The sequence below is a fragment of the Salarias fasciatus genome, chromosome 10, assembly GCF_902148845.1.
Source record: "Salarias fasciatus chromosome 10, fSalaFa1.1, whole genome shotgun sequence".
Lineage (NCBI taxonomy): Eukaryota > Metazoa > Chordata > Actinopteri > Blenniiformes > Blenniidae > Salarias > Salarias fasciatus.
This window is the reverse complement of record NC_043754.1, coordinates 5,459,058-5,477,979: the sequence shown is the minus strand read 5'-3', so window position 1 is coordinate 5,477,979 and position 18,922 is coordinate 5,459,058. Positions and strand designations below refer to the sequence as shown.

General features: G+C 45.5%; 1 protein-coding gene across 1 annotated transcript in view; it reads left to right on the top strand.

The window, feature by feature from the left end:
* Positions 1-18,922, top strand: part of spns2 (SPNS lysolipid transporter 2, sphingosine-1-phosphate) — a 66,937-nt gene that overhangs the window by 15,167 nt on the left and 32,848 nt on the right. The window contains exon 2 of the mRNA XM_030100310.1: positions 4,229-4,294. Within this exon, the coding sequence (XP_029956170.1) occupies positions 4,229-4,294 (66 nt within the window). The remainder of the gene's footprint in view (positions 1-4,228; positions 4,295-18,922) is intronic.

Here is an 18,922-nt window from a genome sequence, read left to right as displayed (position 1 = left end):
CGTCACACTCTGGCCAGAATGAACGACTTCCCTCCATTGGCTCCTTCGCACACAGACGCACATACGGAGAAACCAGGGGAAAGGGGAACACACACACACACACACAAGCTCACACGCACTCACAATATGTACTAAACAATGGAAATATGTGCTTTACAAAACCAAAACCCATCCTCGGATGACCTGATGGAACCACCCACTCTTCCCTCGACTCGGCGTGACTCCTCGCCTCAAAATCTGCGTCTCTCCGTCTGCCGTCACTGTTAAACTGGTCCTCTCCTTCCTTTTAGCCTAGTTTCTCAGAGCAGAAATAGAACCAGGAGGCCGTGCGGAGATCCTGAAATCCCTGCTGGGGATTCGTATGAAATCTGTCCTCTACCGATTGTGCCGTGTGTGCGTACCTGTGCATGACTGGATTGGGTGTGGCAAGTGTGTGTGTGTGTGTGTGTGTGTGTGTGTGTGTGTGTGTGTGTGTGTGTGTGTGTGTGTGTGTGGGGTACCCAGGGGAGCAATGGTGGCCGCTTACGTCACCGTGCGAGACCTGGCCTTGCAAAAACAACACGGTGTACCCTCACTCCAACATTTCCTCTGGATAATAAACACCGCTCACTTGCCTCCAATTACAGCAACAAGCACCTGTTATTTGGAACTGTTATGCTTTTCGTGCATACAGGAAAGAAATGTGCTTGTCTCAGTTTTCCCAGAGCTGCTTTCATTTACACCGATTTGGAAATTCTCAGCCATACAGTAAGTCAACAGTCGACCCGTGGCGCTATAATTGAAAAAAAGCAAAGGGATGAAGAAAGCACTGTTCATATCGAAGAATGATCATTCAGCATTCATCGCTCTCAATGGGGCATTTGTCACATGCTAACATTCGCCATCTTTAGTCATTTCTTCTCAAGCTTAGAAGCTTAAAAGAGTGTCCATAAAGGCAGACTTTATGAGCTGGTGGAATAAGTGTCAGCTCCACACTTCATCCGACTCCGACAACTTTTAAACACTGAGCGACTCCAGCCAGATACAGTAGTATGGGCCATTCAGAGTCCCTATAAATCCAAGAAAGAGGTCCTAAAAGTGTCAAAGGAGACATAAATGTGACTCTAAACCATCACAAAACGAGTCAGCAGTAAAGCGAAACTGTACATGAACTTAAAATTAATGACAATTCACTCCTCCAAGGTGTTGATTTTTTGTCTTGATAAAAAGCTAAAACCCAGGAAGTGCACGGTGTGTTCGGGAGGGAGTGCCCTGCCAAGTCGCTGTCAGTGTGTTACTGTGTGAGCGCTCTTCCCTTGAACTAAAATGGAAGTTAGCTTGCTTGTGTTGCTGTGCTCTGTCAGGAATATCCACATTCCTTCAGCGTTACCTGGTTGGTATCGCGCTCACACGCACACAGACCCCCCCCCCCCCCCCCCCGAAGGCCCGAGACTTCAGAAACTCCTTAATGTTATGACATGAATCCGCTCACGTGCACGTGCAATTCTGTTACATGGGTTGAACTGATATTTACGTCCGATGTGCAATATCTCCATTTTCACAGTGGCTTTGTTTTTATACCAGGTATTTGTGGTATTTGATAATCACCTGTGTAATTTGGAAACGCCTTCGTGGGTAACTGTGAGAAAACTCCACACTGCACACTGGATGACAGTAATTTTGTTGCGTCTGCTTTGTCCGGAGCGGAGTGCCTAAAGACAATTAAAAATGTGTGTGGAAAAAAGAGAGGACTGACGGACTGAGAAATGTTAAGAAAAACAAGCAAACGAGAAGAGAGGGATGAAAAGGATATTGTTTGTTTTCACGGCAGCCTTTAATACCTGGCAGTCAGAGATGATAGTTAAGATAGACTCCTACACAAACACTGAGCGGCCGCCTCGCTGTAATCCTTCACAGATTAGCACAGTTCATTACACAGCTCATTGCTCCTGAATCTCATGCCGCGCACTGTAGCTTTAATCGGACTCCCATCTCTCACTTGGGCGCAAACGCATCGTGTCTATCTTATCAACTTCTCACGCATGAAATGTTTTCAGTGGGTCTTATCTTGTCGGATTCATCACAACATGATCTTATCGGACAGAGGCTGTCGCCGGACTCGCGCGTCGTTCGAGCAGCTCGCTGTAGACCAGACTATTTATTAATTGCCTGGTAATTGTGTGGTAAGCGGAGACGGGTGTGGCTCAGACGACGGCCGACCATGTCCGGGAGGGACGCTCCGCCATCTGGTGTAGGACCCCCCCCCCCCCTCCCAGCAAGCTGCAAGCGTGTGTGTGTGTGTGTGTGTGTGTGTGTGTTCATCTTGATGCTAATTACAGTACAGCTGCAGTACAGTTCACTGTTAAATGTTTTGGTCGCTGTAAGACAGCACTGACAGAGGGAGGGCAGAGTCACTGTCAGAGCCGGCCTGCATGCCGAGGGCAAGTAGAGATGACAGCCTGATGTGTTGTTATTACATCAAGTGTTTGTGTGTGACTACAGGGAGGCAGGTAATCTCAGCAAATACTCTGTGGTGTGTGCAGGAAATGCTCAGATTGTGATTTCCATCCATTAAATACCTGGATTTGGACTGAATTATGATTATGACCCAGTTGCCAATGTGTCACCGTGCGACTTGAACGCGTCACACGGCGTCCGCATTGCTTTGTTATTGGTATTGTAGGAGACCGGCCTGAGCGTGGGTTTCATTGAAACTAGGTGATAACTCGCACACAAGGAGCAGTAAGTCGGCGTATTAGGAGAGAAAAGGAAGTGAATGAGTTGTTGGTGTAGCACTTGAGAAAGAATGCTGCCTCGAGTGTGAGAATGTGAGCAGGTGGTTTGACTCAGCTGACAGGAATCTGACGTATGCATCTGCTTCCAGCCACGGTTCAACCTGCACCTGCCTCGGCATCGCACCGCCTTTGAAACCTCGTGGCACTTCCCCGCTGAGAGAGACGGCGAGCAATGCCAATGCATGAATCAGCACAATCTATTCTATCTGTTTTTTATCTAAATCCCTTATCGGTTTCTCTGGAATAAATCCTCCTGATTTGTTGAAATGCTGATGAATTCGTTGTTTCTGGGAGTTGCAGGAACGGCGGAACACTTTGCTTCGAGGTCAGGTTGTGCCAGGTGATGGAGGCCTGCCGGACCGGCGGGAACAGAGCGGGCCGATCAGAGGCCGCCTGCTTCTTAAAATGTCGGTCATGCCGCTGTTCCATTTTCATGAGCTGAGTTGCAAATCCCCGAACCGGGCTTCCAGCTTCGCCGAGAGCACCGCCAAGCACACTAACACCGCGGCGGAACTGCAAAAACTCCTCACTCACAAATGTATTAATTCTTCCTTCTTCTCAGTAACATCATAAGACTTTAAAACCGCCTGTCTCCAAAGAAACAAACTTTATTTGAAGAGACTTGTTGCTTTGAGTTGACTGATGCTTTAAATTACACGGCTGCCATAAAGGGATTTATTTTACTGTAACCTATCACCATTTGAACTTCTGCTTCTTCATCTTGAACTTCTGATGTTTACAGCGTGCTTAAACTTTTATGAGGTTTCTTCTGCACGAAAGCTGCACGTAAAAGAGCCGTGATGTTTTGACGAGGTGATATTTAGTTGTTTATGTATATTATCTGTCCGATGACTGGACAGACAGGTAGCTCGCTCTTTATAAAGGCGCTAGTGCGACGCAGAGAATGTGGATTTCATTCATTCCAGCTCTGCTGCTCTTTGGTTACAGTAACAGGACTTCAAAGACGGCGGTTTCTCTCAGCGGCGCCGTGTCGTATATGTAGGTCTGCGTGACTGATGAGAGCCAGCAGATGAACTGACCTCGGTCGCAGCGCGTCACTGACAGTGTCATCCAGAAAAATCAAGCGGCTCCCGGGAGCTAATGGTGCGGAAAGTGCGAGCGCGGAAGTGTTTTTGTTTTCCAAAAAATGTGTTTGGCAATTTAATATGAGGAACTGCTGGGATGTAACATCTCAGGGTGAAATCTGTGCACCCATTTACTGAAGTTTTACACTGTATGGCAGCCAAGAGTGCACTTATCGGGGATATTGTATTACTCTTCAGGGATGTTATGTGAATGACAGCCTCTGAGCGATCCGTCCATCATGTCCAATAATCTTAAGCCGCTAAACACTTTCATAAATCCTGAGCTGATTTTTGCTCGCAGCATTTCAATGTTGTTGATTAAGTATATTAAAAACCACAAATCTTTACCCCCTTTCCTCTTGTTTGCAGGTGTCCTGCTTGACATCCAGCGGCACTATGATGTATCAGACAGCGGTATCGGCTTGTTGCAAACCGGTGAGTCTCCTCTAATCCCATAATTACCTGCTTGAAAGTAGATAGCTGGAACTCTTAACACATTCCTCATGTGAGGAGGGTAATTATTGCATAACTTGGATGTTTCTTCAAAAATGAAGAAACCATGAAAGACAGATGCGGTGACCTCAGTCTGTCCTCCATCGCAGCCTGGCAGCTTTCGTATTTTTTCTGTTTTGACGCACAAACAGCACGAGAGGTTTTCTTCAATTGTGCGATCATTCAGCATCTGATTTTATCAGACCTTTTTCCTTTTCTCCTTCGTAATATTGATCTCTAATCATTTGATTTTATGCAGAGCTCTTATGGTTTGCGTCAAATTATTATTATTTTTTAATTTAATGTAATACCTCAAACATTTTGCCAGTGTTTGGCAGATCCACAGATTTCAGAAGTCATTGAAATTGAACTTTTCTTCACTCCACTGTGTCTCAGCTGACCTGAAAGAGGGACTTGTGGGAGTAGCATTTCCTCACAGCAGCAGCAGCAGCAGCAGGTCAATAGAAAGGAAAGCGCAGCCGGGAGCCTGGCAGGCTGCTCTCCTGAGAGCCGGCATGCTGCACCCAGAGAGTCTGAGGATCAGGGCAGGGTTTCCTGCAGCACTCACAAACCCAATGAATTCACCTCTTTTTGGGGTAGATACCTCTGCAAAAGCCCACTTATAGGAGGACAGAACCCTGGCTTGTCTGTGTGTGCGCTCAGACTCATTCAAACACCAACAGCCTCGCACACAAAGCGCCATTGAAGACAAGCAGGCAGGTCTCAGTGTGAGCAGAGGAAGAATACAGGCCAGTGTTTTCCTCCACTTCACTTGATGCTCTCAGGCTAAGTTTAGGTGAGCCGAGTGGTGCGTTACGGACCAAAATATCCACCAGGAAAAAGAAATCAAAGCTGTACTTTCAGTGAATAAACCATTTCATCATCTCCTGACAAACCTATTTTTTTCTGTGTGCAGCTTTTTAATTTCTTTTCTCGAACATTTATGTATTTCTGAAGGTTTTGTCTCTTCAGACAGTCGAGTCATTCATGTAAAGCTCTTTCGTATAACTCCTGTATTGACTGGTAATTTTCTGGATGTGTTGGATCGAGCACATTTTTAGCCTGGCCTCTATCAAAACACGGAGGTGAGAAAAGGGTATTCTTGGTTTTTTTCAGTCAGCAGGACGCCTGCATTTATTAAAACGCTCTGACCTTTGCAGGTGATGTTTGCTCCCGGCCGCCCGCGTGTACGAACTCTTAACAAGAAACAGGAAACGGTGAAGGGTGTTTGACTGTTAATTCTGTTTGCATTGGCTCATAATTTGAGTTTTGCACACAGTCACGCTGGCATGCTCGCTGTGCAGGTCAGAGTTGCGTGCACAGCTGATTTGCCGCGGCCTCCAGACGGCCATGCTAAAAGCAGGGCTGCTGTATGTTTGGATAGCCTTTCCCGTACCGTCCTGTCACGGTTCAGACTCCACTTGGCCCCTGGATCCCCGGCTGACCTCTGCCTCACACCCGTGTGAAGAATTCTGGGTGTCAGGACCTTGAGCTGCGAGGCCGGGTGGGTGCAGACGGCGAGCCTAGGTGTGAGGAAGAGGTTAGGGGCATGACGTAAGCCGGATTCTTGAAAGAAGACTCTCAGAAGACTCCAGACTCAAAAAGTCCTTTCTGGTGTCCCCCTTCGCCTGAACTTCCTGTTACTGAGCTAACAGTTCCTCCCTGTTTGAGCACCTGGCAGGCTCCGTCCACCTGGGAACACAAACTGCAAACGGAGGTGTTTTACGTGCAGAGGGCGTTGTGTGTGTGTGTGTATGTGTGTGTGTGTGAGTGTGTGTGTGTTGAGGTTTTTCTCTCATTCTCTGCTGCCAGGTCACCCTCACACTCCAGAAACAAAACATCGGTGACCACACACTGCTGGATCAAGTCACAGACTCAGCGTTAGAGTGAGAATCTCTCAACTTGTGAAGGAAATACTTAAGACTCTTTTCCTTGGCTCCGGATCACAACTACTGGAATGAAAAGTTTCCCCTAACCAGATGGTTTCCGTCAGGTTGATTGCTTTTATGGAAGACTAGTCGAACTCTGCATTAGGAAAATGCAACTTTGAAAGATATCTGTAATGAGTTTTTGTTGCACATCTGACTGTGTTGCTGCTCTGATTGTGATTTGAATGTTATTCCATTCCTTCTGTGGTTTTCACATTTGATAAAAACCTTTTCTTTCTTATTCATTCTGTTACATTTGTCCCCTGTGACGGATTCTCAGTGGGATTTTCTTTTCTGTGAGCTTCATCTTTGTTAAATTGGTTCTGATATTGAGAATTCACACAATGATGAAATCTAATGCAATGCGGCACAAAAGCAAAACTTTCCAGTGCCAAAGTTTGACTCAAATTAACAGTTTTTTTTTTCAAACTGTGGCACAACAAGTGGTAGATGTGAGTTTAATATTAAAAAAACAGACTCTTGAGAAAAGTGCAATCACCTAAAAACTCTTTTTAAGTACAGCAAACGCAATATTTGTACTTTTCCCCAGTTTCCCAGTTGAATCATTTCTCTCCCCTCAGCCTGTTTGATTGTCATTTATAGAAGGAAAAATGTAATAATCTCTTCCCATTTGCATTAGTATTAGTGTTTTCGCCGTGCGCTGGTGTACTCGCTGGTGTTTATCCATGAAAGGACGGCACGTGGAAAATATTCCGCAACAAGCTCCGCCTCTGCAGCAACAAGTTATTTCTGTTGTTTGGCAACAGCAGCATCTTCAAAAAGCAGCTCAAACACAAATTGACAAGCGGTATGTGCTCGTTTCTGTCAGGTTTGTGTGTGTGCGCGTGCATCACCGCGGCCCGAGGAGCGTGAGAGGTCGCGGTGTGCGGAGCTGTCTGTCAGGTTAGCATGAAGGCATGCGGTTTGAGCCCGGAGCCGTCCGGCCCCGTCCGTCAGCGGGCGCAGACGTTCTCACCTGAGCCCAGCAGACCTGTCACAGCTCTGCTCCTCTCCCGGAATGAGCGGGCCTGCGTGCGAACGGCCGGAGGCTATCCGGCGTGAGTGACACTCACACGCAGCTGTGAACAGGGCCGAGTCCCCCGGGCTCGGAGGGCACGGGAGGTTAATGGAGGAGAGGAATTGGAGAGGGGGGGGCTTCACCTGGACGGCCTTACGTTTGGCTGTGTGGGAATTTTCAACTCTTTTGTTGAGCAGACTTGAGAATTCCCAGACAGTTTCTCCTCCTGGTGCTAACATGCTACGGCTATTGTGTTCAAACGCTTCGGGGCGAATCAGAAAAAAAAAAAAAAAAGAGTCTTAATGGGCTGAATTATCTCTGATAATGGAGGCTGCTGCAATAATTATTCTCCCCGGGTTTCAGTTTGGAGTTATTGGGGTCAGTGGAGCTGGATGCGCATCGGGGTGCTGGCTTAATAAGGAGCCGGCGTTCCAAAACGGCCTGCGGACCGTCTGCTGGCCGTCCTGTGCGTGGCTGCCCACCTTGTCTGCAACACGATACCGGCGCATGCACCAACTGACACTGCGGCGGGATCAACATGGTGTCAGTCTGCCTTCCAGCCAGTGTGTGAGCTCCGAGGAATGGGGCCACAGGTGCAGCGTCAGACTAATGGCTTAAGCCGCACTAACACATCAGACTTACGCCGCACACACAAAAAGGAAAGCCTCAGGTTTAAAACCAATACAAATTACCAGACTGCATTAAGGGTGATAGCTTTTACCCTGTTGAGCCTTAACCGAGGTGATTTTGCTTTCTGGTTGATGTCAATCAGAAATATTGACCGTAGGAGGCTCTCCGATTTCATTTTACGCAGCGGGAAGTTGAGCTATCAGTGCTTGATCAGCTGTTTTCACCACTCACAGCTGCTCCTATTTTGTCTTTTGCCCTCCTTGGTATCCCTTGGTACCTCCGCTCTCTCTCCCTCTCTCTCTCTGCCTCTCTCTCTCTCTCTCTCTCTCAGCAGTTTGGCAGCTGTTGTTGTCGTGTTGTTACACCTCATGCGAGTGGCAGAAGGAGACATGAGGGGAAACGTGGAGAGAACGAGAGGGCCACCTGTGACTTCCTCCCTTCGGTCATGAATTTCAGCCAGGTTTAATTCTCTCCACTATTGATTCCCCAAAGCAGAGCGATTGCACTGCGACGCTGTTCTGCGGCCCACCTCTCCTGCTGCGACCAGAATAGAACGATGACCCGATGAGGCATCGACGTTACACAGACACACACACAGACAGTGTGTGGGAGTGTGTGCGTCTCCATCTCGGGCTCATTTCTTTATAGGCCAGGTCTCAGAGGGGGGCAGCTGCTGGGTGATGATTGGCACCCGGCTCCTCATTTCATATCCCTTCACTTCCCGCGGACCAATAGCGGCGCAGACCAGCAGCTCCAAATCCAATTAGGATGTTCAAACGTGTGTTGTCAGGCTGTTTTTGACCCTCAAAAAAAGTTGGCACATGTTTCACATCTAAACATATTGAAATGAGGTCCTGCTCACCTCTGGGGCAGCGTTGGCTGAGCTGGCTCCGGTTCCAGTGTCACTGGTTTGATCCCCTCCAGACGCTGAAGTCCAAATTGCTCCCAGTGGAGGTTAAGCATCTTGCTTGGCATCTGTCGCCATTTTTGTGAGTGTGTGTGAATGAGTGAACGTGACCAACAGTGGAAAGTGCCTCTGAGAGTCCTGCAAGCAGTGAAAATAGTCTGATTTTAATTGAACACGTAAGTCAACATATGAACTCAGCATTTCTTATGTCTTTAAAAAAAAAAGTGTCCCTTTTAAACACGTTGCCAGCGACACCTATCAAAAGAAGTTGGATTACAGTCATAAAATACTTGACAGTTATATTTACGATGCATAAAAACACCTGGTTGAACGTCTCACAAATATTAGAGTAACTGGCAACAAGTCAGAAACATTAATGCGTTTTTAAACAGCGTGCCAAAGACACTGAGGCGGGGTTCACTACTCTGCAAAAGACCACGCATAGGAACACTTCAGAATATGTTTTAGGGCATGAGACTGCAGGGAGGATAATGATTATCTCATCTACGCTGTATATCATCATTAAAAAAAAATTCAAAGAATCTGCAGAAAGTGCGGCTGTGATAAGACCCTCCAGACTGGAGATGCAGGTGTTGGAGCAGAGAACTGGATGCTTTTGGAAACACAGATCAGACTGAAATGTAAAGGAGGAGAGCTGCAGGGTATGCAGAAATCTTTGAAGAGCAGGAAGTAGACCGATTGGGTAATTGGACCCGAAGCAGCAATGCTTTGAGAAAAATGAAATGTGCTGATTTGCTTATGGATGACGGTAAACATGTTAGTGCATTCATCAAACCGGTCAATGAGTAAATGAATGAAGTCTTTTTGGAAATCAGCAACACTGTGTCTTCCAGGCTATAACAGAAAATCATGCCAAACTACTGGCACGGCGGTGCATCAATGTCCATAACTTCTGTGCAATCACTTTGAATTATGAAGAATTTTTTTACATATTCAGGAGCAAAGTTGCGGTACTTTATTGCAGTGACTGTCCACCAAACAGCACAACCCGTGCTGTATTACAAACAGCATGATTACATTATCCAGAAATGTTTGTGTTTATATGAAGGAGCTGATCACCCACTGTGGAAAGCAGATGGGAGGACGAGCAGCTGTTGTGCATTTGCAAACAAGGATAGAAAAGCCTTTCACTGTATTTATTTAAAAAAAAAAAAAAATGCAGCCATTGGTTTTTGGTTTGTACAGCAGGGGTGTCAAACATAAGGCCCGTGGGCCAAAGCTTCAATCTGGCCAAACCACCAAGCCAAAAATTCAAAAAACCATTGTGTGTTATTTTAGTAGACAACACAACACAACACAACACAACACTGAGGCCTGCTGTAAAGACTCCACTGATGGTGAACATCCTCCAAATATCTTCACAACTTTATGCTTCATCTTTGTACATTTATTCTCTTCTGTTGTTATTTACTTGTTACACCAGGCCTGCCAAACATTATGGCCCGAGGGCCAAAGCCAGCGCTTGTTAGATCCAACTCGCATGATGAATTTTGCTAAAAACAAAAGGTTACAGCCATTGCAATGTGATGAACAAAGGCCAAATTGCAATACCGAGTCCTGAAACTGGAAGAAATGTTGCCAGCGAGAGGTGAGTGATGCAGCGGTAAAAGCTCGCCAAGTTATTCCAAATGAAATAGCAACTATGAGGGTGAGTTTGTGAAGAAAAAAAAAATGCAAAAAGTCAGCAAAAATCATGGTTTCTATGAGTTATTGCTCATGTAAGTCTGTATAAAAACACTGCTGGATTTTCCTTCATTTTTAACATGGGATTAAAAGATTTGTTAAAGTAAATTTCCTGTTTTAACTAAAATTAATTCAAGGTTCAAGATTTTGTTTTGCAGAATTCTAATTTGTTGGGTGAGAATGTGCAAATCTGTTCATTCTTCTTTGTACTGAAGCGGAGAGAAAAGTTTAGAGCTGTTATTCAGGGGTTATTATACTGTCATTTTGCTGGTCTGGCCAAACCGAATCCAGTTATATTTGCTCAATGAGCTAAAGTGAGTTTGGCACCCCTGTGTCAGGCGATGCCACAAATATTCCGAAATTGGTGGTGTAAAACAAATAAAGCTGGGGGTGGGAGCGGCGTGATGGAGTCACACGGATTTTTAAAAAGACCGTTTTTATGTAATTGTGTGAGCGATGGAGCACTTATGGAAGCAGACTGGCTGATTTTCCCCTCTGCTCCTCTGAAAAAGACAGTTAAATGCCTCATGCCTGCACTCATCGCTGAATGACATCAACAGATCATTTAAGAACACACACACACACACACACACACACACACACACACACACACACACACACACACACAGGTGCTCAGTTCATGCATGCCTCACCTTGGAAAGGTGAGGCATGCATGAACTGAGCACCTGTGTGTGTGTGTCTGTGTGTCAGTCCCAGTTCATATTCCATTAGTCTCAATAACGCATGCATGCAAAGAACGCAGACACAGACAATCAGAGCTCTCTGTCATTTCAGCCGGAGCTTGTCATTAAGTCGGCTGCTCCTGTAGTTACTGCGGGAAATGGCAGGAAAGAAAAACTCCTCGCCCCGCGCCCGAGCGCTGGAGCCCAGCTCTGTGCCATGTCACCAGCCGCAGGAAAGTATCCCAGGAAAAAAAAATACAAAACATGTTTTTCTTATTGCTGCTGCTGGAGTCGCCGTCTGCAGCCTCAAAAGAAAGGCACATCTTACTACTTTATGCTCTGTCTTTTTAGAGGAAGCAGTGCAGGCACCTTTCTTTATTCCCACCATATGCTTTTGCTCCTGATATCTGCTGGTAATGCGCAAAAGATGATGCTCCAGCGCGCTCTCGCCAGTCTGGCTTTCATGTGTAGCTGCGTATAATTCCCAGCAGCTGCAGCTCTGGCTGTGAGCAGGTAATGAAAATATTTGCAGCGGCTGCAGTGACAGGCGATCAGCAGAACGGGCGAATCAAATCAGCGAGGTTTAGGTTGGCATTACTGTAAGTAGCGCTTGATGGCAGGTTCTGCAGGAATTAGCCGCTCGGTTTGACAAGGAGCGGCGCTGCACGGGTATTTCCCAGGCTGCATGTGGCATTTATCAAGGCTGCAGTAATCCAACACCGGCGGAATCTGAAGCGAAAGGGCTTCTTCGAGAGAATTAGCGGTGATCAGAAATGTGAGGAATGCAGAAGTGTTCGGGGAATCCAGGAGGCCGGAACGTGGCGTTGGAGGAGCGTCTGAGTTTCAGTCAGACGCACCGGCCGGCTCTGGTGTCCCGCTCAGACCAGAGTTATGTGTCACACCCCGAACAGGCAGTCCCATTAATCATTAGAGGCAGGAACAAAGCCGCCACTCCCGCCGGTAGCAGCACACACCTGACAGAGAGCCCAGCTCAGAGAGGCCTCTGACCGCCATTAACTCACTGCTGATTGAATGAAAGGAGGATGCAGCTCTTATTGTGCTCATTTCACTGCTTCTGCAGCACCAGCGGAAGATAATACGTTTAATTGGAAAACTACAACTTTTCTCACACTGACTACAGGTTTTCTTTTATTATCTTTTTTCAGTCATAAATTAGTTTGCAAAATAAACAACTCCGCTTTCATTTCTCTCAGATACAGAACAGATTTCATGTTTTACAGCACCCAGTACTCCTGCATCAGATTTTGTGTTGTGTTATGTAAAATCCACCGGAGACTGTGCAAACCTCCAGGCTGCATTCTGCTAAACAAATACACACTGCTGTGTTTATGTGGCCACAGTGCAGCACTAAACTTATTTGTTGCTTTTAAGCTCTGTGGAGCCACACAGTTGCATTTTAATGATTATTAGTTGGATCAGAAATATTGATTCCACCAAAGGTCTCAGTCATTTAGGAGTTTTCTGTCTGCAGTATTGACTTGTTTGTCTTTCGAAATCTTCTAAAAATAACCATGTGATTTTAAACTTGAATGCATTGAGCATTATCTTCCATGTGTTTTGTTGCTGCGTTGTCACTGCTGGCACACAGAGTTAGCATGACAATAACTCCCAGGCTATGTATGACATCTCGATAATAAAAAAAATCCATCCACAGTGATGTTGAAAAGCTTCCAGACATTGAAATCTCCCACTCCTGCACGCATGAAATCAACGTGAATCCAGCCAATGTTTAGTAGATGTTAAAGTGTTGACGCTGCTTTACTTTGTGTGAGTATCTGCACACCTAAAACAGACCTAAAGCCTCTCATGATTCTCATCCACAACTGTATTTTTTTCACCATGAAGCAATCACCCCATAAAGAATGAGCTCTGTCAGAATCAGATTTTGATACGCACACAGTGGGATGTGTTATTAAATATGTGTCAGCCAGCATCTCATGTACCAAATGCACAGTGTTGGCCGTCCAATATTGTTGACAGATGGATTCATTTAGTGTGTTTTTTATGGAATGTGCCTGACTTTGATGGGGTTTTTTTTTCTTCTTTTTTTCCCCCAGCTGCAGAGCCAAACCCTCAATGCAAAAAGCTGTGCAGTATTGTGTTTGGTGTGTGTGACGAGATTACATATGGCTGAAGTTCCTGACATATTCTGTGCGTGATGACACCCGTGGCATGCGGGGTTGGGCTACCTGTTGTATTTCCAGAGACGTTCCTGGAAGCCTGCAGCACAAAGCCTAAACTGCTAACCTGAGCGGTAATGATAAGTGTGCTTTTCACATTTAATTCGGATGACAAAAGTGTTGGATCATTAGTTCAGTGAGTCAACACGACATGATGGCGACATGTAGGCATGTCGCTTTAAAAATAGCAACGGCAAAATCTCACCAATCATGGGGCGGGATTATTTCTCCCATTATGCGTGCAGTTATTCAGGGTCCCTGTATGTGAGGGTATGTGATAGAACAGCAGGCCACTCCTGCCCAGCAGTGTGAAGATGATAAGTAGAGATAATTGCAGCAGACACAAAGATAGCTCTCACTAATAGCATCAGTTGCAGCTGGAGATGTTATGATGGAAAAGGGCAGAGGCCGCAAAGGTGGAGGTGACACCCAGACACAAACAGACAGTCTGGGCCTTGTTTTTTTTTTAACGCTGCACCTTGATGCAGATTAGCCTCTGGACTTGTTTCAGCGTGCGGACGTGCGATGTTGGTCACTCACTGTTCTGACTGTCCTGGCAGAGCCGGTAGTTCAAGTTGTTATTACCTGAATTACAAACATAGACAATGGAAATGAGGGCACGATAGGATTTGACTTTCTAAAGAATGCGTGCAGGATAAGGATAAGTGCTGTTGGATTTTCATATCGGCCTTCCTGCTCAGCTTTGACGCGTCGTGCGCTTTCATTTAGCTTTATCTCTTTCTCTGCCGCCGCAGAACAAAGAACCCGCCCCACTTGATTTCCAAATTAAATATAAAGCTGATTTCGTTCCCGAGCTGGAGCACTTGAATCCGTGATAAATTGCATTTACTTCCAAAGTCCAATCTCGGAGGAGAAGGCGTGAAGGGAGAGCTTGAAAGCAGAAGAATGCTTTCTGTATGCATCTGGACTAGGTGGGGATTGAACCGCACTGTATTTGACTTTCAGTACCTTCATCTCGTCCTTTTCAGCCTAAATCACTATAAATCCCCCTCAGGAGACACATGAATTGTCTCATGTGGAGCCAGACAAGCACTTCAGTGTCTTTTTTGGGAAAAAAGTGGAGGATCAAATGGGCTGCTGCGCTTCTGGTATCTCAGAGCCGGATGTGGAGCGGAGCCTCACAGGTGCTCTCTTCAGTGGGAATCCGGTGTTTCATAGGGAAATGGATCTGTACAGGCTCAGTGAATATCAATCACACCCACACACACCCTCAACATACGTGCGTCTGCATCTCCTCCTGATGCAACATCCACAGTGGCATTGATTCATGGGGAGTGAGTCATCCCCGGGAGGCATTGTTCTGCTGGCCAATCAAAGCGCCTGCTGGATGTCCGGCGTTTCTAGTCTCCCCTGGTGTGCGTGAGTGTGTGTGTGTGTGCGTGTGTGTCAGTGTGTGCGTACAGCATGCTCAGTTGTCTTCAGTTTCTGAGCGGAGCTGCGTTCAGAGGTGTTACTTTCTAATTTTTTCACTGAACAGCGTGCGCCTGAAAGCCAATTTTCATTAAACTTCTCATGTGAACCATGAAGACGGCACCTAATTAGCCAATTTAAATGTGTTTTTTTGAGTGTTACTCCTCACTGATGAAAGGGTTTATTTCCAAACCACCAAAAGATTCACTCGATAGTATTTTAATGGGTTCATAAGGTGCACTAATGACAGAAGATAAATGACGGTTGGGCGACGATGCTAATGGGTGATACATCATGTCGGGACTCACTGACATTTACAATAACATTTATAACTGCAGACTCATTCTGTCATTAAAGGTCAAGAGTTTTTTGTTTTTTTTTACACTTCACAATATCAGAATTTTTAATAGTGCACCACTAATCAAGGACGCTCTGTGAAAATGATCTCACCGGTCACAAATTTTCTCTGACTTCATCGTGTTTTATCCTCCGAGAAAAGAAAGCATCCGACAGGTCAGCAGCGTCGTGACTCACTCGAGCCTAACACCCCTCAGACAGCAGCCGTAAAGTCACACCTGCGCACGTGACTTCAGCGTCTCCGGTCGTCTGTTTTCAGACGTCTCCCGCCAGCCACTGACGTGTCCGCCCAGACTGTGAGAAACACTCGCAGCATCTCATCTGGAATTTGAAGAACTTCACAACAGGTTTTTGCTCTCCTACCTGAGGCGCAGTCTGAACCTCCCGTACTCATTTATTCCCTCAGAAGTACACCGACATCGACTCACTCGCCGTTCTTTTGACTCAAACCTTTGCCAGAAAGAGAAAATGAAATAGATAAGAGAGAATAACGAATCATTCATCTACTCTATAAAATACAAAGCAAGGTTTACAAAGCACAGGGGGCTCTGCAGTCAGATGAGGCGACGTTAATAAATGACCTTAAACATTCAAGCGATCGGTTGAAACCGCAGCCAGTCTCCATATTCTTCACACTGTTATTAATTAAGTTTTCCGTCTCAGGTCCCTGTGGAGTTCACTCGCAGGTTAGGAGGTCGTAAACAATAGTTTTAATAGAAACATGTTTGTCTTTGTTGAACTAATAGCACAGAATAAGTTACATAAGCCTGATGATAAAGACAGGATGTCAGGCAGAGCCGATACTGTTTGCCTGGTTTTAGTTGTTTTCTCTACACTCCAGTCACTTCCTCCAGCGAAACACGGCGACGCGATGCCGTCATTATTGCTGATCATAATTACACCAAACACAAATGTGAACGCTGTAATTATCCGAATTAAACCTCCAAGAAAATCTCCTGCTTTAAAAAAAAAAAAAGGACGGTTTGTTTTCCCTGCGTTTATCATGTTGCAGCCTCAATATCCATGAAGTAAATCTCAATTAATCTGTCGGGAAGTGAAGTGTCAGCGCCGAGAGGTGATTCAGCTTCTGGAAAAGTGCATCTTCGGTGGAGCTGAAATGTCGCCGCCTGAAGAAGAAGCCGATGCCTGTCCTTTCAGTTATGCTATGAAAACGTTTCCTTCCCTTTGGCCTGCAGTGTAAACATCCACACGTCGGCTCTGCATCTCTCACATACGCTCGGTATTCATGAAAGGTTTCCATCGCTGGTGATTCGTCAGCGTTAACCTCAGATGATACTGCACAGACAAAACACACAGGCCGGCGGTGCTTCACTATTCGAATGCATACATAAACAAAAAGACAATGGTGGTGAGCTGAGGAATGTGAATTGTTTGTACATTCAGCCTGATTTTCAGAGAGATGTATACCAATTAAATATATCCAATTCCCTTTTCGTGCCTTGAAAACATCAACGCTGAAAACATTTTCCACATAAATGTTTAATAAATGAGTTTTTCTTATTGGGAATTTTAGTTGTGTCTTTGGCCACAAATAGTTTTGGGTGTGACCTGGCGGCTGTGAAGGCGTATTGTTAGTTTGTCTTTCCTACAAGGTCTCCAAATAGACTGGACACATTTATTCTCCTGTCACTGAGCTCATGCTTACTAATCCAGCCAAACACTTTTTGTCTGTATAAGCAAGCGGTAAACACTCGTTTCCCCTTTGTACATAACCAAATATAATCTCAAGGTTAAACGTGATTAATTTCAGGTTTTTAATCTCCACGTACTTGAACCCTCAGAATTAGTTTTCTCAGGGGAAGGAAGTCATTGTTCCCGGACGTGTTACGGGTTTTTATCTGGACCCTGAATAAAGCCTGACCGGAGCGTCGTTCTGTTGTTTTATAGGAAGTGTGGTGACAGGATATATCTGGCGAGCAGATGAGCCTCTATAAAGGTTTCGACAGGGTGAATCCGGCCTCAGTGGCAGCATGTGTTTTGCATCAAGCTGATCGCTCTCTTCAGACACTGTAACGCTGAGTAATTACAGACTTAAAGGATACAAAGATCCAAGTCGGTTCATGAAAGAGTCAAGTGTTTCAGTTGTGTCTGATTCTGTGCCTTGCAGTCTTTATCAGGAGAGTTTTTGATTCCAATGCTTTCATTTTCAACATTGCGGCTGATATGTTTCAGTGTTTCTCTGAACAAAGTCACATTTCAAATACCGAGAGAGCGACTGTGTGAATTCAGTCAAAGGGAGGCAAGCGTCCTCTCAGCATCTGAATCTTTAAAGCGGGGCAGGGTTGCCTCTGCCAGCTCTGACAAGAAAGAATTTGACGGAAACAAATGCAGCAATGCAGAAACGAGCTTCTTCCATGGAAAAGGTGTACCTGTTTTAGTGTGAAATAAACAACCCGACAACAGCCCCTGGTACCTCTTGTCACGCAACAAAAGCGTCTGTTTGTAACTCTGTTGCGACGATTCATCAGCGCCGTCTCGTTATTCTGCGTGAGTTCAAAGCAGGTTCAAGACAAAATGTTTTTCCGAGAAATCGCAGCACACCCGGTCGGGCCCACAGCGCTGTGTCTTCACTTTAAATGGTATTAAAGGTATTTGTTTTGTGCAGTTTCTGCCAGCTTTTCCTCCGAGGAGCCGGCGTTATCTCCTTCTCCCGTGTATCTTCTGCTTTGCTTACACTGAAGCTAAAAAAACATCAAAGATTATTGCCCCAGAACAAATAGGGGTTTCATTTCTCTGAAAGCAGAGTTGTTGACACTAAACAAACGTGAACACATGGTCAACACTTGACTCCGCTCTCATGTGTCGAAATCGCTAAAAGGCGATAATGAGCCTCAAGGAAAATGATGGATCTTATTAACAAATCATAAAATTAGGAGTGAGGGAGAGAGGTGGTGTGTGGGCCCTTTGATGACTTTGGATGGGCATGCTAATGATGTGAGGATACACATTTGACAAGCTGCTAAACAGTGAGAGTAATGAACCTCGGCCCCTGGCTTCTCAAACCTGCGTGGAGCAGCTGCTGGTGGATGATTGTGGACCTCTCCCTCCTCTTATCTGCACTACCCTCTGCAGAGCCCCCCTTCCCCCTGCGCCCGTGGTTAACGCTGCTGGAGGAACCCAAATCACTTTTCTGTCTTTGTATGTGGAGTTTATTCAGTCTCCTTCATCGAGATGAAGGGACCAAGGCGGTGAAATCGCACGTCGAAGTTTGACTAAACTTTTTTTCTGAATGCACCGATGGTTCACAAAAGATGTTTAAAGCTTATGGAAAGAGGAATATTTTTGAAGTTGTTGGCCTGATGGTAAAATTAATCCAAAACAGGCACTGACCTCACTATAGTCTGGCATCATAGCATTATTTATGAGACAAAACGTGTCGAGTTGCTTTCATCCAAGCAGTGTAATATTGAAGACTTGTTGGCTGAATCAAAGCCACCAAATAGTTAAGAAATGCTGCATTGCACAAACTGATGCAAGCAAATGCTGGTTCAGTAATCGCTTGTGCAATCTGCTGTTAGAGGGAAGTTAAATTTGTATTGTTGAATGATCACTACAACAAATTGTTTCAAACAATTGACCCGGTGACACAACACTTTCAATGTGTCAAAGCAGTTTTTCACTTTTTGTTGCATCCTGGTGAAAAGAGGCTGGATTATCATCTCAAGTCTGCATGAGCGTGGTGGAAAGCAAC